The sequence below is a fragment of the Chiloscyllium punctatum genome, chromosome 40 (genome assembly GCF_047496795.1).
Source record: "Chiloscyllium punctatum isolate Juve2018m chromosome 40, sChiPun1.3, whole genome shotgun sequence".
Taxonomy (NCBI): domain Eukaryota; kingdom Metazoa; phylum Chordata; class Chondrichthyes; order Orectolobiformes; family Hemiscylliidae; genus Chiloscyllium; species Chiloscyllium punctatum.
Genome location: NC_092778.1, coordinates 4,204,885 through 4,231,938, shown reverse-complemented (window position 1 = coordinate 4,231,938; position 27,054 = coordinate 4,204,885). Strand labels below are relative to the sequence as shown.

The 27,054-nt window shown below is 40.2% G+C and overlaps 1 protein-coding gene across 3 annotated transcripts in view; it reads right to left on the bottom strand.

Annotated features, from left to right (window-relative positions):
- The window catches only part of mad1l1 (mitotic arrest deficient 1 like 1), a 900,368-nt gene that overhangs the window by 318,124 nt on the left and 555,190 nt on the right, over window positions 1-27,054 (bottom strand). For all 3 annotated transcript variants that reach the window (XM_072559202.1, XM_072559204.1, XM_072559203.1), the window contains one exon: window positions 14,869-15,059. In XM_072559202.1, the coding sequence (XP_072415303.1) occupies window positions 14,869-15,059 (191 nt within the window). The remainder of the gene's footprint in view (window positions 1-14,868; window positions 15,060-27,054) is intronic.

The window sequence follows — 27,054 nt, the reverse complement described above, 5'->3', positions numbered from 1 at the left end:
AGATTTCAAATTCCTGTTCACTGTACAAGTGCTATTGATTTGGTTGAAAATGAAATACTATGGATACTGGAATTCTAAAACAAACGCAGAATGCTGGAGAAACTCAGCATGTTTGGTAGCATCTGTGGAGACAGAAACAATGTTAATGTTTTGAATCCGGTACGAGTTCTTTAGAAATGAAAACAGTAGTAAAATGATTTTTCAGATATGCCTTTCATAGAGGAGGAGAGCCAGTGTGAAAGCCAAAAGAGGTTGTTAAAGGTGGATTTCAAAATAATGTAAAATGGGTGTAAATTAAAGTGAGAAAGGGAGATAATTGTCCCTCTACTAAGTGCAGAGCAAACAAGACACAATTGTCTTTTGCACTGGATCTCCTCCTATATGAAAAGTACAATAAAACAAACATTTAGGGAAGAAGAGTAACTAGGAGAGGAGAGGGGCCCTTAAAGATCAACAAGGCCATCTACGTGTGGGAGTTGGGTGAGTTACCAAACAAGTAGGTTATTATTTTCATTCTGAAAGACAAGGACTGACTGGGGATAGTCAACATGGCTTTGTGCATGGAAAATCATGTCTCACTAACTTAATTGAGAGTTTTGAAGAAGTGACAAAGAAGATTGATGAAGGTCGAGCGGTAAACATTGTCTATATGGACTTCATGATGTGGAGATGCCGGTGTTGGACTGGGATGGACAAAGTTAAAAATCACACGACACCAGGTTATAATCCAACAGATTATTAGGAAGTACAAGCTGTTGGAGTGCTGCTCCTTCATCAGGTAGCTAGTGGAGTAGGATCATCGAACACAGAATATATTGCGAAAGATCACATTGTCATACACTGATGCAATATACTGAACAAACCCCTAGATTGCTGTTAAGTCTTTCATCTCTTAGAATGAGCTGCAGGTTTCGATTCATTATTCTGTAAATCCGAGAACTTCTTTCAAGTCACATTCCTGAGATTAAAAAGGTTTTATAAAATAAAAGGTGACATCTCAGCTCAGACAATGCATTAAAAGTGTGAAGTTAGAGTTTGTATGTATTCCAATTGAGTGTCAGGCTGGTTCTCTTTCCAAAATAAGAATTTATAATATGTCACATAGATTAGAAAAAATATTGACTACCTACATATTGTGTCCTTTTTGAACAAAAAAAATGTTTCTGCAAATGCAAATTCACCCTATACTTACATGTGTGTGTGAGTACACACGAGGGGGAGGGACAGAGAGAAAGAGAGAGAGAGAGAGAGTATTTTGGAGATACTGTGAGTGTGTGCGCGTGCTTAATAGTGTGCATGCATGAGTGTGATGGAGTATATGCCTGGGAAAGGGTGTGCATGTGTGTGTGCCTGAGAGACAGCATGTGTGAGAGGAGGTCTGTGCGAGTGTGACAGTATGTAAGAGTGTGTGTGTGTGCGCGTGAGTGTATAGCGTAGTGAGAACACACTTCAGCAGTCAGGGACATTCGGCCTCAGATCTTCAGTTGACTGTCCTCCAAGGTGGACTTTGGGATACGCAACAATGCCGAGTGACCAAGGAGAGGCTGATAGCCAAGTTTAGTACCCATGAGATAGCTTCAACCAGGACATATGTCACACTACAGGGGACCTCAGTATATTATACACACTCGCACACATACACAAATACTCTTACATACTCACACAGACCCTCTCCCAGGCACGCGCGTATACACACACACACTCTATCAAGCACACACACACTCATGCTCTCTCCCACACACATATAAGTCTATGTGGTGAATTTGCATTTGCAGAATTGTATTTGCAAATACATTCTATTTTTTTCAAAAAGCACATAACTGTAAGCAGTCAATATTTTTTATAATCCATGTGACATTTTATTAATTCCTACTTTGAAAATAGAAGCAGTCTGACTCACGATTGGAATACATACAGACTCTAACCTCACACCTTTAATGCATTGTCTGAGCTGAGATGTCACTTTCTATTCTAAAAGCTTAAGTTATCTCGAGAATGTGACTTAATAGAAGTTCTGGGATTTACATATTAATGAATCGAAACCTGCAGCCCATTTTAAAAGATGAAAAATCTAACAGTAATCGAGGTTCGTTCAATATATTGCATCAGTATATGACAGTGTGATCTTTTGCTACAAATTCTGTGTCCTATGATCCTACTCCACTAGCTGTTTGACAAAGGAGCAGCACTCCGAAAGCTTGTATTTCCCAAGAAACTTGTTGGACTTTAAACTGGTGCTGTGTGATTTTTTTTAACAATATGGACTTCAGCAAGGTGTTCGACCAGGTTCTGCATGGTACACTAGCTAGCAAGATCAGACCACATGGATTCCAGAGGGAGCTAGCCATTCGGACACAAAATTGTCTTGAAGGGAGGAGACAGAAGGTGGTGATGTAGAGTTGATTTTCAGATTGGAGGCCTGTTATCAGCAGTGTGCCGCAAGGGTCGGTGCTGGGTCCACTGCTTTTGATCATTTAGATAAATGATTTGTATGTGAATATAGGAGGTAAAGTTAGTAAGTTTGCAGACTACATCAAATTGGTGGTGTAGTGGACAATGAAGAATGTTATCTCAGAGTACAATGGGACCTTGATCAGATATGCCAATGGGCCAAGGCTTGGTGGGTAGAGTTTAATTTAGATAAATATGAGGTGCTGCATTTTGGTAAAGCAAACTAGGGCAGGACTTACACAGTTAGGGGCAGGATGCTGGGGAGTGTTGTTGAACAAAGGGGCTGAGGGGTGCAGGTGCATAGTTTCCTGTAAGCGGAGACACAAGTAGACAGAATGGTGAAAAAGGCATTTGGACACTTGCCTTCACTGGTCAATACATTGAGCAAAGGGGTTGGGAGATCATGTTGTAGCTGTACAAGACATTGGTAAGGCCACTTTTAGAATACTGTGTTCAATTCTGGTCTCCCTGTTATAGGAAAGATGCTGTTAAGTTTGAAAGGGTTCAGAAAGCATTTTACAACAATGTTGCTGAAATTGGACTTTAGGGAGAGGCTGAATAGGCTGGCGATATTTCCATGGAGAGTCAGAGGATGAGGGATGACCTTATAAAGTTTATAAAATCATAAGGGGCATGGATAGGGTAAATAGCCAAGCTGTTTTTTTCCAGGGTAGGGGAATCCAAACGGCATAGGCTTAAGGTGAGAGGGGAAAGATTTAAAAGATACCTGATGGACAATTTCTTCACACAGAACATGGTGTGTGTACAGAATGAGCTGCCAGAGGAAATGGTAAAGGGTGGTACAATTACAACATTTAAAAGACATCTGGATGTGTATATGAATAGGAAAGGTTTAGAGGGATATGGGCCAAACGCTAGCAAATAGGATTAGATCAGTTTAGGATATGTGGTCAGCATGGACGAGTTGGACCGAAGGGTCTGTTTTCATGCTGCAGATCTCTATGCTCTATTTTCCTACACGTTTCAATTCTGAAGAAGAGTCATACCAGATATAAATGTTAACTGTTTTCTCTCCTCAAATGCTGCCACACCTGCTGAGTTTCTCCAGCATTCTCTATGTTTGTTTCAGTTCATTTTCTCATCCCTTGTACAGGAGATGCTGGAGTCTCCTATTTCCCAATCAGGCACTTTTAGGAGAGCTGTCCATTCCCAAGCCTGCCATGCAAAATCTTTGGAAATGAGCTCTGCATGACTGTCAACATCAGAGAACTTTGGTGATGAGGTGAGATGCTTCATAGCAACAAGCTGGAGACTAATGGCAACCACAATTAATGTATGTATCCTTTTTAACATATTCCCCTTCAAAAAAATAAGTCACACTTTATAGAATAATCATAGAATCTTTCAACAAAGGAGATCATTCAGTTTGTTATGTATGTGCCATTCCACTTCCCTGCTGTCTCCCCATAACTGCATTTTTCTTTACTCCCTCAAGTATATGTCCAATGAGGTAAAAACAATAACTGCAGATGCTGGAAACCAAATTCTGGATTAGTGGTGCTGGAAGAGCACAGCAGTTCAGGCAGCATCCAACGAGCAGCGAAATCGACGTTTCGGGCAAGAGCCCTTCATCAGGAATAAATGGCTCTTGCCTGAAACGTCAATTTCGCTGCTCGTTGGATGCTGCCTGAACTGCTGTGCTCTTCCAGCACCACTAATCCAGAATATATGTCCAATGACCCTTTGTAAATTATTATTTAATTTTTCTCATCAACTTTCAGATAATACAAAAGGACATTGGCAAATAAGTCAATAACTCAGAGTACTTAAGGAAGTGACCCTAGTAATATTGGATGCATTAGTGCTCATCTTTCAAGCTTCTACAGTTACTGGAACAGTTCCTATGGATTTGAGGGTAGCTAATGTAAACCCATTATTTAAAAAAGGAGAGAGGGTGAAAACAAGGAATTATAGGCTGATTAGCCTAACATTAGTAGTAGGAAAATGCTAGAATGCATTATAAAAGATTAAATGGCAGAGCAATTGGAAAATAGTGACAGGATCAGTCAGCACAGATTTATGAAAGGGAAATCGTGATTGAAAAACCTACTGGAATTCTTTCAGGCTGTTATTAATAGAGTTGATAAGGGGGAGTAATAGGGGTTGCTGTGTATTTGAACTTTCAGAAGGCTTTCAATAAAATCCCATATAAGAAATTAGCATGTAACATCCAAGTTACATGGGATTGGGGGTAGTGGACTAACATGGATAGAGAACAGGTTGGCAGACAAGAAACCAATAAATGGGTTATTTTCTAAGTGGCAGCCAGTGACTAGTTGGGTACGAAAGGAACCATACTTGGATCTCAACCATTCACGATATATGTTAATGATTTAACTTGAAATTAATTATACTATCTCCAATTTTTCAGACAACACAACACTGGGTGAGAGGGTGAGCTGTGAGAAGGATGCTGAGATGCTTTAGTGTAATTTGGATAAATTGAGTGAATGGGGAAATGCATGAGGATAAATGTGGGGTTATCCACATTGGTAGCAAAAACAGAAAAGTAGATTGTTATCCAAATGGTAATAGATTGGGTCAACATCAGGTGCAATGAGGCCTGAGCATCCTTGTACCAGGTGCAGCAGGTGGTGAAGAAGGCAAATGGCATGTTAGCCTGCAGAACAAGAGGATTTGAGCACAGGAGCAGGGATATCTTGTTGCAATTGTATAGGGCCTTGGCGAGACAATACCTAGAGTATTATATGCAGTTTTGGTTTTCTTATCTCAGGAAGGATATTCTGGCTATATTGGGAGCGCAACAAAGCTTTACCAGACTGATTCTTGGGATGGCAGGACTGACATATGAAAAGAGATGTGATTGATTCGGACTATATTCACTGGAGTTTAGACACTTGAGAGAAGGGATCTCATAGAACTTTATAAAATTCTAACAAGTTCAGACTGGCTACATGTAAGAAGCATGTTCCCAAATACCAGGGAGTCCAGAATCAGGAGTCACAAGCTATGGATATGGGGTAGACCATTCAGGACTGAGATGAGGAGAAATTACTTCACTCAGAGAGCCTATGGAATTATTTGCCATAACAATACAGCTGACCTGAAAACAATACAGTGAATGTTTTCCAGGAGTTAGATACAGTTCTTATGGCTAAAGGGTATGAGGAGGAAGTGGGAACAGGAATTGGATAATCAGCCATGATCATACCAAATGGTGGGCCAGGCCTGAATGGCCAAATGGCCTATTCCTGCTACTATTTTCTATGCTTCTGAGATTAGATTCAGAGGTTAATTACAGTTAAAGAAAATATGTACAAACTTGACAAACCAAAATAGCCTGCTGTTGTTTTACAAATTTTCATGATCCTAAGTCATTCAGGTTTCACAATGTTAGTAGAAACCTATGCATTTTATTTAAAAGGTAACCACTGATAAAGAAATATGCCGTGTGTTGTATTCCTTGATCTCATCTCCTCTGAATTATTTTGAAGCTTTTGCAATCATTTCTGTAGATGTAAATTGGCAGCGACAGCTTCTGCTGCAGAATGCTGTGACATGACAATAAGATCCTTTCAGAATTGAGCTATTTTTAGGCTTCTTTTCTAACAAGGTCTGTCTTTGAAAACTGAAGTTAAATTGGATGCAGCTTCAGATCTGTACAGATGAATTCAATTCAACTGAATGGTTTTCAGTTGATACTCAAGTGGGAACAAGGAGATGTCATTATATTTTGTGGACCGAGGATTAGACTCACCAAACTTATTGATGTACTTAGAAATGGCACTATAAAACAGACATGAATAAAATGCAGAACAATGATCAATTGTAACATTCATTTCACTGAAGGAAGTAAACCTGTGTAAAACATATGGTTAAAAGTACAGGTCAAGAAAAGGGAATATAAGAAATCATTTATCTAGCAATGAATAAAAACAAAACTGAATAAACTGTTCACTGATATAATGTATTTGTAAAGACAAAAGATTAAGTATCAGACGATACGTTCAATATATCACTATGATATTATGATTGGTGTCTTATGCGCCTTGTTGTAATTTCATCTCCATGAGACCATTTTAAAACATTGATATTTTAAAGAAATTTGACAAAAAGAGGATGGTTTATTGCAGTTTCATTAACCTGTGCCTTGGAGTATGACACAATTCATTTCTCCAAATCCTCTAAATTCATATTCCCAACACTTGATCGTCTTTCAGTTCCTGTTCCTCTCTGTGCACTGCTAAGATCCCTTCCAGTGCAAAAACAAACCTAGAGCTCTGCTCTCCATTAATGCTTTCCACACATTTCTTCCTTTTATTTTTGGGCTTTCCCACCCGATCAATGATTGTGTGATTCTCTGCACTTTGAACTTATTCGTTTTTTTTAATGAGGCCTTCTGAAGAAACTGAAAATTACATTCATATCTTAGACAGTCAATTTCCTGGTCTAAATTAGTCTTAGGGAAGCAGTGAGGAGAGTTATAATAAAGGCAAAATACTGTGGATGTTGGAAATCGGAAACAAACTTCTTCAGTTCTGAAGCAGTTATACCAAACTCAAAATGTTAACTCTTTTTCTCTTTCCGATAGGAGACCAGAATTGCATGCTATATTTCAACAGTGGCTTAACCAATGTCCTGTACAGCTGCAACATGACCTCCCAACTCCTGTATTCAATACTCTGACCAATAAAGGAAAGCATACCAAACGTCTTCTTCACTATCTTATCTACCTGCGACTCCACTTTCAAGGAGCTATGAACCTGCATTCCAAGGTCTCTTTGTTCAGCAACACTCCCAAGGATCTTACCATTAAGTGTATAAGTCCTGCTAAGATTTGCTTTCCCAAAATGCAGCACCTCACATTTATCTGAATTAAAATTCATCTGCCACTTCTCAGCCCATTGGCCCATCTGACCAAGATCCTGTTGTAATCTGAGGTAACCTTCTTCGCTGTCCACTACACCTCCAATTTTGGTGTCATCTGCAAATCGTTAACTATACGTCTTATGCTCACATACAAATCATTTATATAAATGATGAAAAGTAGTAGACCCAGCATCGATCCTTGTGGCACTCCACTGGTCACAGGCCTCCAGTTTGAAAAACAACCCTCCACCACCACCCTCTGTCTTCTACCTTTGAGCCAGTTCTGTATCCAAATGGATAGTTCTCCCTGTATTCCGTGAGATCTAACCTTGTTAACCAGTCTCCCATGGGGAACCTTTTCAAATGCCTTACTGAAGTTCATATAGATCACATCTACCTCTGCCCTCAACAATTCTCTCTGTTCCTTCTTCAAAAAACTCAATCAGGTTTGTGAGACATGTTTTCCCACACACAAAGCCATGTTGATGACCTCTAATCAGACGTTGCCTTTCCAAGTACATGTACATCCTATCCCTCAGGATTCCCTCCAACAACTTGCCCATCACTGAATGTCAGGCTCACTGGTCTATAGTTCCCTGGCTTGTCCCTATCACCTTTCTTAAACAGTGGTACCACGTCAGCCAACCTCCAGTCTTCCGACACCTCACCTGTGACTATCAATGATACAAATATTTCAGTTAGAGGTTCAGCAATCACGTCCCTAGCTTCCCACAAAGTTTTAGGGTACACCTGATCATGTCCTGGGGATTTACCCACTTTTATGCGTGTCAAGACATCTAGCAGTTCCTCCTCTCTAATATGGACATTTTTCAAGATGTCACCATCTATCTCCCTACATTCTATATCTTCCATGTCCTTTTTCACAGTAAATACTGATGCAAAATACTCATTTAGTATCTACCAAATTTTCTGCACTCCACAAAAAGGCCGCCTTGCTGATCTTCCTAGATACCCCTTTTGTCCTTATGCCAGGGTTGGAGGATTTGAGCTATAAGGAGAGGTTGAACAGGCTGGGGCTCTTTTCCCTGGAGCATCGGAGGCTGAAGGGTGATCTTATAGAGGTTTTCAAAATCATGAGGGGCATGGGTCAGATATATAGACAAAGTCTTTTCCCTGAGGTGGGGGAGTTCAGAACTAGAGGGCATAGGTTTAGGGTAAGAGGGGAAAGATATAAAAGGGACTTAAGGGGCAACATTTTCACACAGAAGGTGCTGCGTGTATGGAATGAGCTACCAGGGGAAGTGGTGGAGGCTAGTACAATTGTAATATTTAAAAGGCATTTGGATGGGTATATAAATAGGAAGGGTTTGGAGGGATATGGGCCAGGTGTTGGCGGGTGAAACTAGATTGGGTTGGGATATCTGGTCGACTTGGACTGAAGAGTCTTTTTCCGTGCTGTACATCTCTATGACTCTCCACAGTTGCTGCCAGAGACCTGCTGAGTTCCTCCAGCATTCGCTGTGTTTATTAGCAAGCAGAGCTACTATGTCATACATAATAGAAAGAAAGGAAGAGTCTCGTACACAACCTGTTTTCACATTTCTACGTAACCGCCGACTATAGAACATCATGCATTGGAAAAATGTGACTTTCCGGTAGTAAATATTCGAATATTTTTCATACAAGTGTAACCAGCCAAACGTTGATGAGAACCACATCATATTAGCATCGTGACAAAAATCCTTGTTAATAAAGTAGGTCTTAAATTCTTAAACAAAGCCAGAAATTATTGGAAAAGCTCAGCTGGTCTGGCAGCATCTGTGGAGTGAAATCAGATTTAAGATTTCAGGTCAAGTGACCATTCCTCATACCTCAGTTCAGGTCACTTGACCTGAAACATTAACTCTGATTTCTCTCCACAGATGCTGCCAGACCTGCTCAGCTTTTCCAGCAATTTCTGGTTTTGTTTCTGGTTTACAGCATCTGCAGTTTTTTTAGGTTTTAAGATCTGCCTGAAATAAAGGGTGAAAGGAAGTGAGGCAGGGAGGGTCAGGGACAGCTATTCAGAGGTAAACACCTAGGCAGCTGAAGGCACTGAAAACCAAAAAGCCCAAAAGGCCAGAAATGAAGGGGTAAGAAATATAATTACTGCCAACAAAAAAGTTATTTTTAGATAGGGATGATCTATAAGAACACAGGAGAAAGGAGCAGAAACAATATACCATGAAGCTGTTGCCTTTATCTAATGAAATTTTATCTTAAGTCTATCAATTATTGAGAATTTCTAACACATTAAACCTCCCAATAGAAACTTTACACGAGTACTCTCTCACATCGTAAAAGGGTCATGACCCAGATTAATGCATCATTTTAGCCAAGGTAATGAGAAAGAAATGCAATTATTTGACACCACAACAGTTCCATAATATCCACAGTGCTTTACGTGGAATAAAGCACTTTCTAAAATGTGGTTACTGTGGCATTTTAGACATCTACAACAATTGCTATCACCGCAAGATTTAATTCAGATGAAATGTCTTTGTCCAGAAGGCCAGAGTAGCTACAATGTGGAAGATGCTACTAGCTGAAATATTTAAGGTGAACAGTATAGATGTATTCAAGTAGAAGATAGATAAGTAATTGATTTTAGTTTGCTGTGTGCAAATCAGAAGTTGCATTTCCCAAAAGTATGTCATTAGATGTAAAGTGCTTTCGGATGTCTGATGATCATGAATGATGCAATATAAATGCAGGTCCTTTGTTTCTGCAGGTCCTGGATGGGGCAGCCTCAGTCCTTTTCATGTACCTATAGCCAGTCATGGCAAGGCCCACTCCTTATCATTTCAAACGCTGAGAAATTTAGCTGATGTAGCACTAAGGCTTCTTGATGGTAGGATGCTATATAGAACTCGAGTAGGGGGTAATACAATCTTACTTCAAGGCCATTCTGATCAGAGTTCAAGCACAGCTATTTACTTTGTAGAAGTGGACAGCCCCACCAAATGCATGTATGTCAGTCCACATTTTGAGTGTCTCGGATACAGTTAGATTACCGTCCCATACATTTTGTTGAACTTAGTTTGGACAAAGATAGAATTGCACAGAATTAACTTCACTTCACTTACCTTATAAATATAGCCTTTCTCACTTTATCTTATTTCTTGTAAAATTAACAATGTTATTTACCTTAACTACCCCAAGACACAGTGAGTTCCCAATTCTGACAACACTAGGTTAGGATACTTTTCTTGTATAATTCCATATTAATCATTACTAATTACCTGATAATAATGGCACAATTTCAGTAATTACTTTGCATTGTTGATAAACTAGGTTTAAAAGTGGGCCATTGGGCTGCTTAGGTGAAGATATTTTTACAGCATTAGACAAGGTGCAAAAATCCAAACAATGTTAGTTCCACTTCATTTATTTTAAGGAAATTCTAATCAGCTCTCACAAGAAAAGGTTATAGATCTTGGCCAGCAAAATCTAAGCTAACCTTTATTCTGTTTAACTTCATCTGTTAATCCAGTACTGGGATAGTTGCAAACCCCAGAACCATGTTTATGAATATCTAACAGACATCCACAACTGAGTTTTCCCAGTACTGTATATGCTAATTTCACTCTTCATTTTGTCGTCTGACTTAAAGTTTTCTTTAAACACATAATCATCAACTGAAATAATCAAAATCAAACCATACAATTCAACTTTTGAATGCCTCAGATGCTCATTTATAATGATTTTTCAGTTATACTCAAGAATCTTCCAGAAAGAAAAATCTAGCCAAAAGCTGGTGCACGGTGACATCATTCCCATCACAGGTTGAGAAATCATCTGAGCAATTACAGAATTCATTTTAATCCAATATGAAAATTCAAAAGCACACAGAGCTCAACATGTGCTTATTACTCGACTCACTCTATTACACTACAAAAAGAAAAGTTGCCAAAATTACATCAATCTGGATAAAAAGATAAAACTCTTTAACAGTGCAATCTAATTAGCAGAGCTCTAAGAGACACTGGATTTAAATTGGTTGCAGAGCTCATTAAATGTCTCCCAATGGAGACGCTCCTTCTGACTTAGGTGCAATAATTGGTCTGTTACACACCAAGTTACAAACTTCACATTGGAATAAAACAGCTTGAAAATTTTGAGAGGAGGAGGGATGGTAAAAAAGTTAACTTCAAAGCATCAAGGGAAATAGATGCACAATGAACAACAAATGGCACTTCTGAGACGACACAGTGTTGTCAAGAGTTTGTTACAATACCTGTTTAGTTAAACATGAGACAGTCAAGTACAAGAGATACTTATTTGCACAGTGCAATGGGTCCTCAGCTCTTTACTAATGACATGTGAATGGTATGCATATGGTATATGTATAGCTGGTTGTTACCAGCTACTCTACACATACTTAAATATGAAAGGAAAATGAAAATCATAACACCAGAGTTAAGCAATCAAATTGGCCCCAGTAGCACAGCGAGGAAATGCAATTAGGCATAGTCTTTGTTGTTTTGGAAAACATTAAAGGAGTATGCATCATTAATACTTTCTTCCAACATGTAGTGCTTTACATTTGAACTGAATAAATTTCACTTTCCATGCTCTGAACAAACATACCTAGCTTGGAGTCGTTTTGTATTTCCTGATTTTCCTTCTTAAATTAACTCCCTTGCTCGTTTCAGATTTTTAATTTTAACCACTTTGTTCTTCATGACTCAAAATGTACCCTCCATGCCTACAACTTTGTATGCAATCAATGGTGTTTTCTAATGACTTCAAAACAGCATTAGAGAAAGTGAGATGAGATTGTATGATTTTCTAGAATTCACTTAGGAATGCACTTGCTTAAAATGATTGGGAGTAGTTAGACACAATCCTTTCTTTCTGGATTAGTGGCGCTGGAAGAGCACAGCAGTTCAGGCAGCATCCAAGGAGCAGCAAAATCGACATTTCAGGCAAAAGCCCTTCATCAGGAATAAAGGCAGTGAGCCTGAAGCGTGGAGAGATAAGCTAGAGGAGGGTGGGGATGGGGAGAAAGTAGCATAGAGTACAATGGGTTGAGTGGGGGAGGGGATGAAGGTGATAGGTCAGAGAGGAGAGGGTGGAATGGATAGGTGGAAAAGGAGTTAGGCAGGTAGGACAATTCCGGACATGTCATGGGGACAGTGCTGAGCTGGAGTTTTGGAACGAGGGTGAGGTGGGGGAAGGGGAAATGAGGAACCTGGGAGTTGCAGTGGAAGAGGGACTCCCTGAGATTCTTGTAGAGAGAGGAGGAAAGCTTCTTCAAGGCAGGCATCCTTGCAAGAGGATTTGCAGTAGGGTTAATCTCAGGGAGTCCCTCTCCCACTGCAACTCCCAGGTTCCTCATTTCCCCTTTCCCCACCTCACCCTAGTTCCAAACTTCCAGCTCAGCATTGTCCCCATGACTTGTCTAGAATTGTCCTACCTGCCTATCTCCTTTTCCACCTATCCACTCCACCCTCTCCTCCCTGACCGATCACCTTCATCCCCTCCCCCACTCACCCATTGTACTCTATGCTACTTTCTCCCCACCCCCACCCTCCTTTAGCTTATCTCTCCATGCTTCAGGCTCACTGCCTTTATTCCTAATGAAGGGCTTTTGCCCGAAACGTCGATTTCGCTGCTCCTTGGATGCTGCCTGAACTGCTGTGCTCTTCCAGCACCACTAATCCAGAATCTGGTTTCCAGCATCTGCAGTCATTGTTTTTACCACAATCCTTTCTTTATATGCTAACTATTCCTTGGGTTGTTGTACAGATAATGAACAAGCTCCATCTGCTTGGTTGGATCTTTCAATGCTAAGTGATAATCATCAAATAACTGACCTACACACATGGAGCATTTGCCTACAAAGTTTAAACTTCAATGAGCTGATTTGTGCTACCAGGGACACAATGCAAATAAGGCTTGGGCAAGGTTTGCGCTACTGACCCAGATGCCAGCCCCAGAATTGCTGTTCTGTTAATTTCTTGTGAAATTCTGATTAGCAGCAATACTCAATCCATCACCCAACTGACTCCCAATCACACTCCTGATCTGTCCACTACATTCTTGTTGGTTGCACACTCATTCCACTGAGGCTCTTCAAGATCCTTAAACACTTAACCGAATACAAGAGCTATATTGTAAAGTTGTTGCTGGGATCTCTGCACTGCTCTACTTTGCCCATGCACCCCAGCACCACTAATCCAGAATCTGGTTTCCAGCATCTGCAGTCATTGTTTTTACCCCATGGATGTCAAGCTGTATATCGTTTACTTGCTAGGACTGAAAAAGCTAAGTCTGTAACTGTTTTTGCAACTAGTAGCAACATCGTCAGCATTGCCATTGACTGGGAGATCTTGTGTCAGGTTAATTGGTTTTTAGTTGTCCTGTTAAACAGAACAAGTCAGTTCCATCACTCTCATCTAATGGAGCTAGGGAAATCAAGCTCAATTCCTTTCCCAGCTGAAATGCAATTCCAATAGTCAATTTCAGAAAGTCATGAAGAAATGTTCATATATGCTCATCCCAGATCCTCAGAGTTAGAAAAGGATTTGTGGTACTCCGTGACCTATGATCAAAGTAACTTGTCCAACTAAGAAACTAGTAAGGTTTAAATCCACTAATTATTTTTTTCTCAGAATCATGACAAGGTTATAACAGAGAAGGGAATCATTTAGTCCACTGTGTCTGAGCTGGTTCTCTGAAGTAGCAATTCCCCGTCTTCTACTGATGTCCTGCACATGCTTCTTTTCAGATAATAATTCAATTTTTTAAAAATGCCTTGATTGATCTTGCCTTCACCATATTCTGAGGATGTGCATTCCAGATGCTAAGCATTCACATCTTGATTTCATTACTTTAATTTTGGTCAGACATTTTACCTTTAAACCACATTCCTTTGACAATATGGCACAATGCTATGGTTCATGGTCTTCACTGAACCATAAGACTACTCTTCATTCAAAACATGTGAGCTGTACACAGCAAATGAAATTTGTTTTATTTGTGACAAAGTGTTGCATTTGCAAACAAACATTCTTGCATGATGTTAATAACTCTTATCCATGTGCTTCAGCACTCTGCAAGGTTTCAGCTTTATCCTCCAAACTAGGTTCCATATCATGGATAAGTACTAATTCTTCTCAGACATATTCCCCCTTAAGCAAAATATTACAAGACAGACAATATACAATAATCAAGCATTAAAAGATTAAAAGTCCTCAGTGACTCTGGGAAATGACTGATGGCAAATGAAGTCCAAAATTAACTCAATGAGCTACACAGCCAGATTCTAAGAAGCTCACCTTGAACACGAATGGTGGTTTAGAATGAAATGCAATCTTTAGAGTACAACTAGTCAAAAAAAAACTAGAAGCTGTGGTACTAAATTATGCCACTGAATGTCACAGAGCAACTAAAATCAATACAGTGAGATGCTTAAATAAAGAATCCCATGAAAAATTAAATCCAGTATCTGGCAGTAAACACAGTTAAACTCAGCCAGAAATAATGAACAACGGTCACTTCAAATAACATTCTCTTCATTTCTGCCAAAGTTATGTTCCCCCTCCTCCATTATGCTCTTACCTTGAACATTAGGCAATCATCTTGATGTTCCGCGTACATTGACGATAGCTTATACTGGTTCTCAGTAGTGACATCAATCTTATAACCTGTCAGGGTGTAGCAGACAGCTCGGAATTCCTGAATCTTCTTTTGGAACACCTCCTTTAATCGTTGGTTCTTTAACTCTGCGCTGTTCACCTGTTTGCGCATCTCTGAATATAAGAACATGCCATTATTTTATGGGCAGAGATAATATGATGAACAGCTTTATGCATCTACAAGGAATCAATTTAAGACGAAGCTTATCTGAAGTCAAAAAAAGTGAAAATAATTGCAAGTAACTGGTATCTGTAAGTGAGCTGTAACACTGAAATCTAATTGAGTGGGCTCTCATAGCTTTTATTGAGAATAGTGGGAACAAATCAGTAAACTTAAGGGCTTCAAATAAAAACTGAAACTGCAGGACTGAATCATAAAGATTAATTACCCAAATGTGATATGGTGCCAATAAAAGGGTATTAAAATTATATTTTGCTCTAGTTTATCAGAATTAATCAGATCATAGAATTAAAGAGGTACATAAACCCAAACACTCTGAAATAACTCAGCCTGGTTGGAGTTTCTCTGAACACAAAAACATTATTTTAAAACATCATATTATTTATAATAAATTTATTCTTTGCATAACTAGTCTAAACTGTACTTTCAAGAAAGTGTCATTGAAGACTGTATTGAATAATACTTAGGAGAAATTGGACAACTACTTCAAAAATAAAAAAGCAGCATTGATAGCCCATATTAGCAGAATGTTCTTCATTTTTGGGCAAGTTTGAATGATATCTCATGTTTGAGTTATATTCTTTTTTATTCTATACGTTTTTGAGAGAAAGTGATTCTTTATTGCCAGAAACATCAGAGTAGATCACATATATGAATAAATCATAATCTTCCTGCCCTGTGTGCAAATTGGTTGCTGCATTTTTTACATTACAATCATGGAGACACTTCAAAAATGCATTTCATTGGCTGTAAAGCAATCTGAGTCATTCAGCAGTCAAGTAAAGCATGATATAAACACTTCTTTCACAGGTTGCTTCCACAAGTGTGAATTTATAAAACAGTAGGAACCATAAATATGAGACAGACACTTATGAATTCAATAGAAGTTTAGGAGAAATATCTTTAGCTAAACAGAATATGGAACTCATTATTGCATGAGGTTGGATTTTATAGGGTAGGAGGCTGGGTCTGGGTGGGATGCTATTCAGAGGATTGGTGTGGATTTGATGGGTTGAATAGTCTGCTTCTACATTTGTAGGGATTCTAATGGAATCATGGCCAGGGCAGGACATGTCAAGTGTATCCAGGCAGGCTTAACCAGGCAAACTTAACCAGGCCAGCTGAAGTTGAGCAAGAAATGGGGGCATGGGGTCCTCATTTGGGGGATTATTGCATGTTGTAGCCGTCATCATTTCCCACCATACACATTATATATCCTCTTCTAAACCACCGACCCTCATTGCCGTTCATCTTTTTTTAACACCCCACACTGAGAGATATTGTGTTATACGGTATCTTTATTAACTCACTCACCAGCTCACTATATTCATTAATACCGGGTTCTTGCTCATTTATTCATAACTCTTTACTCACCCATTATTTAGTAGAACACAGTTTCATTTATCATTCATTAAACTGCAATGCTGCAGTATATTTTACTATCCAAATTTTTTAAAAAACACTTTCCAATCAAAACAACCCTTTCAAACTCATTAGTGCATTTTCACACCTTAAGAGCCCCGGTATAAACAGTGTTTACCTCTGAATAAGTGTGACATACAGAACAATACCATCCCCATCAAGTCTCCATGAAACATTATAATATTAATCAGCCTTTACCAACCATCTTGTGGTCCTGAATACATCCCCCAATTAGTAATTACCTGTTAAATACCTTTTAATTGGGCCATTATCCCTTTAAGAAACTAACTAACAAAACAGCGCTTCCATGAAATTGCATGAATGAATGAAACTCATACTGACAAATAGTAAATAAATCTCACAATCCAGCTGCAATAATCAGTTTAATATCTTTTATTCTTTTATTAAGTACAGATATAATTTCTAACCTATTAAGAGCATTTAGGCGTAGTACTTTTACTAACATTACTAATTTAAAAGACAAAAAGACGAACCCTTTCTTAATTATGCAAGCAAACTCGACAGACTCCCTGAATCCCATCAGAAGTAACATCACTTGGCACATGTTTTAACCCATCTCGTGTTTCCCAGAAAAGCAGGCCCTCAAGCCTTTGTACAGAGGAACCTTGATTATCCGAATATTGGATTATCCAAAGGAGATCTCGAGGTCCCGATAGAAACATTACATTGAAAACGTGTTTCCAACACTGATCGGGTTTTTTGTTTACACTGATTAAAAGTGAACTCGGCTTACTTAAGTACTGGCGAGAACAGTCCTGGACTGAGGGGAGCCCAGGCACCATCTCCAAATGACTGACCTCTCCCTCCACACTTTCCTTGGAGTTCTACACAGAAGTGTGCCCGAAACCCCCCTTCCCAAGAGAATCTCTCCAACATTGTCCTGTACAGGTCAAAAGTGGAACCTAACAAATAGTTGTAGTCAAACTTAGTGCGTACGTGTGTCACCACCCCACCCCCAAAAAGGCAGCAGAAGCAGCAGTCTTGTTGTTGTTCAGTCTAGCTGCCCTGAAGAGGGGGCAGGGCGAATGAGGGGGATGCACGTGGGGTGGGCGGGGTGGGCAGATGGGGGGAGGTGGGGGGGGGGGGAGAGGGGCAGTGTTGGGCGGGTTTGGGGGCAGCATTGGATGGGTTTGGGGATGGGCAGGATGCGGTGTTGGATGGGGTTGGAGACAGGCGGGGTGCGGTGTTGGACAGGGTTGGGGGTTGCAGGCAGGAGTTGGGGCAGTGTTGCATGGGGTTGGGGGTGAGCGGGGGGCAGTGTTGGATGTGGTTGCAGGGGCAAGGGTGAGGATGGTGTTGGACGGGGGCACACGCGCAGTGTGTTGCTGCCTAGTCTCCTGAATGGGGAGCAGACTTAACAGAAAACTCCAAGCCCCAGAGGAGAGGCATTGAATCAATTAACCGAATAATCGATTATCCGAACAAAATAATGCCACCCATCTCGTTCGGATAAGCGAGGATGCCCTGTACACTATTGATGAAAAGTACAACACCATAGTAATAGCATTTTAATATATGTAATTCCTGAGTATAAAGGGGCTCTTGTAAGAACTGTATTTTGGGATTCTATTGCAGCCTCAAACTTGTGCTGTGATTGCTGAATAAAAGAGGCTATTTTTGCCACTCACCAGCCGTTATTTGAACACGATCCCACAACAGCCTCTCGCCTCTTAAAACCTTGGTTTCTCCCAATTTCCCTATTCAACCCTGCCTGCTAGGCCCAGCTGATACCTCTCGGTCTTATCTTCATTCTGGCTTCAATGACCACGACTTCTTTGAGTTTGTGCAAATTTGTGCGGTTTGGATTACAGATAGGATTTCCTCCCCAGATAGGACAGAAGTCTCACCTGGAGCCAGACAATGCCCCATTGCATGTATATTGGCTGCAGGGTAGCCAGTTTTCTTCTGAGCAGGCTCCTGACCAATCTTTTAGCCTGAAAAATGCGGACTGGGGACAATGACCCTCCCCAGCCTGACAACCCTATAAAACCCAACAATACATAATAAATCTCTCTGCATCCTAAAGATACAGAAAACTACATCATTTCCAACCAATTCTGCTTTATGACCAATAAACCAGAATTCAATTAGTACAATAAACAATCCCCATGACAGATCGTGCCTGTGGTGCCCAGTATAAATCTGAATGAAGGAATGTTTAATGGAAAAAGTGACAAAAAAGTGACAACATGACATACAAGGCATACATGCAAAATTAAAATGTAGTATCCATACTGTTAAAATCACACGACACCAGGTTATAGTCCAACAGCTTTATTTGGAAGCACTAGCTTTTGGAGCACTGCTCCTTCATCAGGTGGTTGTCACTAGAAGGAGCAGCGCCCCGAAAGCAAGTGCTTCCTAATAAACCTGTTGGACTATAACCTGGTGTCATGTGATTTTTAACTTTGTACACTTCAGTCCAACACCGGCATCTCCAAATCATGAATATCCACACTCATATCTAACTTCAGTTTGTGGAAATTGATATCCTGCCACAAGTTAATTCACACTCTTAGTTTCAGTCTTTTGCCCATTGAGATTGTGAAGTCTGGATTGTGGATACCACGTGTATAAACTTATCATTTCATGCAATCATATCAATGAGTTCCGAAAAATTACTCCAAATGCTTTTGCAAAAATATTTCAACTAACTATTTTCTCTTGAGTAACTGTAATTCCGATGTCCAAAATATAAGGTTTACTCCAGATTTTTTTTCACAAAATCAGTCACCTTAGTAAGTGCATTCATTTAATATTAACATCATTAAGATAGTTTCGAAGTGAAAATTTTAGTCATACAAGCTGTGAGATAGCTAGTGTGAAAAGTAGAATTGATTTTTTTTAAGAAGTTGCTCATCTCAACTGGAGGCGGAAATGGGATATTTTGGCAGAAATTAAGCCAGTATCTAACAATGTTGACAGAATGTAGTGGCATCACTAGAATGCAGGCAATTGGATGACTGTTCCATCAATGTTTGAATTGGTATACATAATTTATGGTGGTTGGAATTGATTTTACACATTATATTTTGTTCTCAGTTCAGTGCATTTTGTTTACCACAATTTGTCAAAACTATTTAAATTCATTCTGTAAACAGACTTTGGTTGATTTGCTGTTTGCTGTAAAAGAGATTTTTTAAAAGTCTTGCTGTCTGGCCCGTCTCGCACCCTTTTATCTATGGCCGGGACAGACACATGTCAAGTGGTATCCAGGCAGGCTTATCTAAGGAAACCGGTGTTGAGCAAAAAATGGGAATATGGAATCCTCCTTTGGGGAATTATTGCACATTGTAACAATAGACATTACCACTGCATTGCTCATAACGGGTTGAGTTTGTAGCTTCATTGGACACTGTATAATGTTAGGCTTGATCGAGGAATATGTTTGGACACTGGATGCTCTTATTAGGAATGCCCCATTCCCTTCTGATAAAATCCTTCACTTTAAATGAGCTTGTGAAATGAAATAATTGTTAGCACATGAAGACTGCTTTCAGCACACTACTTAAAGGAGTTGCTCTGAATAGCTTTTCATATAAATGCAAATATAATTTCTTTAGCAGAAATTATGGTTTTACATGGAACAAAACCATTGCTCATTATTGGTGCTTACACAGAATAATTAGTGTATCGCCAAGTATGCAAGAAAAGCTTCTTGTATAACATACTGGCCCAGCATAGATGGGAAGATCGAGGAAGAAACCAGTGCCAACTGATTGATTTTTATGGTTTTTTTAAAAAATCCTTTTCTTCTTTATTGCTAAGGAAAAACATGCAACTTTCACATGGCTGAAACCTTTTACATGGGATACTTAGCTCTGCTTCAGGATAGTGTAAAATCATTCCATACATACAGTGTTATCTCTGTAATACATGAAAGACATCTAGCAATTGAGAAAATCAAAGATGATTTTATTTACAGCATAGAGATAATCCTGATAAAGCCTACACCATTCAATGTTACTAGTCATGGGTTGTTACATTAGAATCAACAACTGACGAAGGAAAATGTCATCCACTGACAATCAGTAACAGCATTTAATAGCTAATCAGATAGAAGTCTGGAATCTATTATTTGATTTAACACGTCTTACTTCTGTCAGTGCTTTAGGTTTTAATAACTTTTTTTAAAAAGGGACTTCGTCCTTTTACCTTCTTCCTTTTTTCAAGATTTCCAGCTTTTCTCCTATTGAACATGGAATTGCCCAATACTGCAAGTAGCCATATGGTACTTGATACCTCTCCTGGCTCTTTAAAAGCGTTATTACATTTGTTCCTCTCTTCTGCCTTTTCCCCATTGCTTTGAAGTTAAGGCTATCAAAACCCAATTTATCTTTGTGGTGTTCACGCTTACACAAGTTTTCTTTCACCCTACTTTATTGATCCCAATAACAGATCTGCTCTTTCTTTCTGTACTATGTACATTTCTAGCTTCTTCTTAAACGCATTGTTGAGGAGAGACTTGAAACATTGGGTTACATTTTAATAAAGGGGGAGTAATTGCACAATTGCATGAAGAAATATGAGAGTTGCTGATCCATTAAAGAAAGCTTCAGATCACAACAAAGATATATTGTATCACTACAACAAAATGTTTTGAGATTATAAACCTATCTGCTGACAGACACTGCCAATCAATGAAAATCAGGCCAACGATGGCTGATAAAATTTCCAAACCCACAATAAAATCATCTATTCTGTCAACCTTTTTCAACTGACAACTAGGAAACATGAAAAGAAAGAAAGAAAACGCTGTAGAAATTCAGGTCTGGCAGCATCTTCACAGACAGAAAGAGTTAATGTTTCAAGTCCAGTGTGACCTCTGAGATGTTTTGTTTTCAATTCTGAAGAAGAGTTGGATTGAACTCAAAAAAGATTCTGGGTAATCCAAGATGGAGGACAGGAAAAATTTCTGGCTGTAACAGCTGCTCCTTTTTTGAGGTATCTTAGGTGCTGGAGGTGATTTCCTCAAATTCCAGGAGCAGCAATTACTGTTTTATTACTAGTGCTATGTAATGAACCAGACTTTATAAAAGATCTTAAAGTAAGGGAACACTTAGGAAGCAGTGATCATAATATGGTAGAGTTCAGTCTGCAGTTTGAAAGAGAGAAGGCAAAATCGGATGTAATGGTGTTACAGTTAAATAAAGGTAATTATGAGGGCATGAGAGAGGAACTGGCGAAAATTGACTGGAAGCAGAGCCTAGCAGGGAAGGCAGTAGGACAAAAATGGCAGGAGTTTATGGGTGTAATTGAGGACACATCCCCAAGAAAAGAAAGATTTTCTGGGGAGGGATTACACAGCCATGGCTGACAAAGGAAGTCAGGAAATGTATTAAAGAAAAACAGAGATCCTATAAAGTGGCCAAGAGCACTGGGAAATCAGAAGATTGGGACGGCTACAAAAACGAACAGAGAGAGAAATAAGGAAGGAGAGGATCAAATATGAAGGTAGGCTAGCCAGTAATATTAGAAATGATAGTAAAAGTTTCTTTCAATACATAAGAAACAAACGACAGGCAAAAGTAGACATTGGGCCATTTCAAACTGATGCTGGAAGGCTAGTGATGGGAGGTAAGGAAGTAGCTGGAGAACTTAATAAGTACTTTGCGTCAGTCTTCACAGTGGAAGACATGAGTAATATCCCAACAATTAAAGGGAGTCAGGGGCTGATTTGAGTATGGTTGCCATTACAAAAGAGATAGTGCTATAAAAGCTAAAAGGTCTTAAAATTGACAAATCTCCTGGCCCCGATGGGCTACATCCTAGAGTTCTGAGGGAGGTGGCTGAGGAAATAGCGGAGGCGTGGTTGAGATCTTTCAAAAGTCACTGGAGTCAGGAAAAGTCCCGGATGATTGGAAGACCGCTGTTGTAACCCCATTGTTCAAGAAAGGATCAAGACAAAAGATGGAAAATTATAGGCCAATTAGCCTAACCTTGGTTGTTGGTAAAATTCTAGAATCCATCGTTAAGGATGAGGTTTCTAAATTCTTCGAAGAGCAGGGTCGGATTAGAACAAGTCAACATGGATTTAGTAAGGGGAGGTCGTGCCTGACAAACCTGTTAGAAGTCTTTGAAGAGGTGACAAGTAGGTTAGACCAGGGAAACCCAGTGGATGTGGTCTATCTAGACTTCTAAAAGGCCTTTGATAAGGTGCCACACGGGAGGCTGCTGAGCAAGGTGAGGGCCCATGGTGTTTGAGATGAGCTGCTGGCATGGATTGAGGATTGGCTGTCTGACAGAAGGCAGAGAGTTGGTATAAGAGGTTCTTTTTCGGAATGGCAGCCGGTGACAAGCGGTGTCCCACAGGGTTCAGTGTTGGGGCCACAGCTGTTCACGTTATATATTAATGATGTGGATGAAGGGACTGGGGGCATTCTAGTGAAGTTTGCCGATGATACGAAGATAGGTGGATAGACAGGTAGTACTGAGGAAGTGGGGAGGCTGCAGAAGGGTCTAGACAGTTTGGAAGAGTGGTCCAGGAAATGGCTGATGAAGTTCAATGTGAGCAAATGCAAGGTCTTGCACTTTGGAAAAAAAGAATACAAGCATGAACTACTTTCTAAACGGTGAGAAAATTCATAAAGCCAAAGTACAAAGGGATCTGGGAGTGCTAGTCGAGGATTCTCTAAAGGTCAACATGCAGGTTGAGTCCGTGATTAAGAAAGCGAATGCAATCTTGTCATTTATCTAAAGAGTGTTGGAATATAAAAGCAGCGATGTGCTACTGAGACTTTATAAAGCTCTGGTTAGGCCCCATTTGGAGTACTGTGTCCAGTTTTGGGGCCCACATCTCAGGAGGGACATACTGGCACTGGAGCGTGTCCAGCAGAGATTCACACGGATGATCCCTGGAATGGTAGGCCTATCATACGAGGAACGGCTGAGGTTCCTGAGATTGTACTCATTGGAGTTTAGAAGATTAAGGGGAGATCTCATAGAAACTTACAAGATAATACATGGCCTGGAAAGGGTGGACACTAAGAAATTGTTTCCGTTAGGCGGGGAGACTAGGACCCGTGGGCACAGCCTTAAAATTAGAGGGGGTCAATTCAGAACAGAAATGCGGAGACATTTCTTCAGCCAGAGAGTGGTGGGCCTGTGGAATTCATTGCCGCAGAGTGCAGTGGAGGCTGGGACGTTAAATGTCTTCAAGGCAGAGATTGATAAATTCTTGATGTCACAAGGAATTAAGGGCTACGGGAAGAATGCGGGTAAGTGGAGTTGAAATGCCCATCAGCCATGATTAAATGGCGGAGTGGACTCGATGGGCCGAATGGCCTTACTTCCACTCCTATGTCTTATCGTCTTATATGCTGTTGCATTATTTTGGAACTTTGTAAAAAAGTCAAAACAACAGCAGTTTGAAAAGGGAGAACAACAGACAAAGGAAGCACATGATGAGGTCAGTGCAGGAGAGAGAGAGAGAAACTGACACTGCCTTTGCTGTTTGAATTCATGTATCGCTGGACATCGGAGTGCATCTGGGAAAATTAACAAACAGTGAAATTCACAACTGACCTTGAAGGAATTATTGGGCAAAGTTCATAGCACAGAATCAGATAAGTTAATTGTTGTTTTAAGTGTGGCCTACAGAGTATTCTGCAGTAGTGTGTAAAGTGGGTTCTTTCTTGATTATATGTATTTGGAAATATGTCTCTTGATTAAGCTTAAAATATAAGCCATAACTATTAATTTAACCGGGGGCAGTGTTTGTAGAGGAATATGATGGTGTTATTTTCTGGGTCTGTAGATTGTGAAGGAGCAAATATGGCTTTTAATAGAATGATATGCACTTCTTGTCAAACGTGGGAGTTTAAAGAGAGTTAGAGGGTGACTGTGGATTATATCTGCCATAAGATTCGCAACCAATAGAATTTATCAGATTGAATGGATCGGTTGGAGAGACAATTAGAAGCAATGAGGAATTTGCAACAGCAACAGTATGTGATGGATGGCAGTTATCGGAAGGGGGGAATGTCTCAGATACAGTCACATAGATGGATTAACTCCAGGAAAGGTAAGAGAGGTAGGCAGCTAGTACATGAGTCTTTTGTCGCTATACCCATTTCAAACAGGTAAGCTGTTTTTGAAAATGTAGGGGTGATGGATTCTCAGGGGAACATAGCACGAACAGCCAAGTTTCTGGTATTGAGACTGGCTCTAATGCAACGAGGGGTAAGTCGGGTTCCAAGAGATCAATTGTGTTAGGGGATTCTCTAATCCAATGCACAGACAGATGTTTCTGTGGCCAGCAGTGAAAAAGCAGAATGGTGTGTTGCCTCCCTGGTGCCAGGATCAAGGATGTCTCAGAGAGGGTGCAGAGTGTCCTCACGGGGGAAGAGGGGCCAGCAAAAGGTAATTATCCACATTGGAACCGACATAGGAAGGGTAAAGGTTGAAATTCTGAAGATAGGTTACATAGAGTTAGACAGGAATTTAAAAAGGAGGTCCTCGAGAGTAGTAATATCTGGATTACTCCCAGTGCTACGAGCTAGAGAGGGCAGAGCAGATGAATGCATGGCTGATGAGCTGGTGTATGGGAGAAGGATTCACATTTATGGATCATTGGAATCTCTTTTGGGGTAGAAGTGACCTGTACAAGAAGGATGGATTGTACCTAAATTGGAAGGGGACTAATATACTGGCAGGGAAATTTGCTCGAGCTGCTTGGGAGGATTTAAATTAGTAAGGTGGGGGGGGTGGGACCCAGGGAGATAATGAGGAGAGAGATCATTCGGAGACTGGTACAGTTGAGAACAGAAGCGAGTCAAACAGTCATGGCAGGGACAAGGTAGGACTAATAAACTAAACTGCATTTATTTCAATGCAAGGGGCCTAACAGGGAAGGCAGATGAACTCAGGGCATGGTTAGGAACATGGGACTGGGATATCATAGCAATTACAGAAACATGGCTCAGGGATGGACAGGACTGGCAGCTTAATGTTCCAGGATACAAATGCTACAGGAAGGATAGAAAGGGAGGCAAGAGAGGAGGGGGAGTGGCATTTTTGATAAGAGATAGCATTACAGCTGTGCTGAGGGAGGATATTCCTGGAAATACATTCAGGGAAGGTATTTGAGTGAAACTGAGAAATAAGAAAGGGATGATCACCTTATAGACCCCCGAATAGTCAGAGAGAAATTGAGAAACAAACTTATAAGGAGAATTTAGATATCTGTAAGAATAAAAGGGTGGTGATGGTAGGGGATTTTAACTTTCCAAACATCAACTGGGACTGCCATACTGTTAAGGGTTTGGATGGAGAGGAATTTGCTCAGTGTGTACAAGAAACTTTTCTGATTCAATATGTGGATGTACCTACTAGAGAAGGTGCAAAACTTGACCTACTCTTGGGAAATAAGGCAGGGCAGGTGACAGAGGTGTCAGTGAGGGAGCACTTTGGGGCCAGCGACCATAATTCTATTAGATTAAAAAGAGTGATGGAAAAGGATAGACCATCTAAAAGTTGAACTTCTAAATTGGAGAAAGGCCAATTTTGATGATATTAAGCAAGAACTTTCGAAAGCTGATTGGGGGCAGATGTTCGCAGGTAAAGGGATGGCTGGAAAATGGGAAGCCTTCAGAAATGAGATAACGAGAATCCAGAGAAAGTATATTCCTATCAGGGTGAAAGGAAAGGTTGGTAGGTATAGGGAATGCTGGATGACTAAAGAAATTGAGGGTTTGGTTAAGAAAAAGAAGGAAGCATATGTAAGGTCCTCAGAAGAGTATAAAGGAAGTAGGAGTATACCTAAGAGGGAAATCAGGAGGGCAAAAAGGAGGCATGAGAAAGCTTTGGCAAATACAATGAAGTAGAATCCAAAGGGTTTTTACAAATATATTAAGGACAAAAAGGTAACGAGGGAGAGAATAGGGCCCCCCAAAGATCAGCAAGGCGGCCTTTGTGTGGAGCCGCAGAAAATGGGGGAGATACTAAATGACTATTTTGCATCAGTATTTACTGTGGAAAAGGAAATGGAAGATATAGACTGGAGGGAAATAGATGGTGACACCTTGCAAAATGTCCATATTACAGAGAAGGAAGTGCAGGATGTCTTGAAACACATAAAAGTGGATAAATCCCCAGGATCTGATTATGTGTACCCTAGAATTCTGTGGGAAGCTAGAGAAGTGATTACTGGGCCTCTTGCTGAGATATTTGTATCATCGATAGTCACAGGTGAGGTGCCGGAAGACTGGAGGTTGGATAACGTGGTGCCACTGTTTAAGAAGGGTGGTAAGGACAAGCCAGGCAACTATAGACCAGTGAGTCTGACGTCAGTGGTGGGCAAGTTGTTGGAGGAACAGGATGTACATGTATTTGGAAAGGCAAGGACTGATTAGGGATAGTCAACATGGCTTTGTGCGTGGGAAATCATGTCTCACAAACTTGATTGAGTTTTTTGAAGAAATAACAAAGAGGATTGATGAGGGCAGAGCGGTAGATGTGATCTACATGGACTTCAGTAAGGCGTTT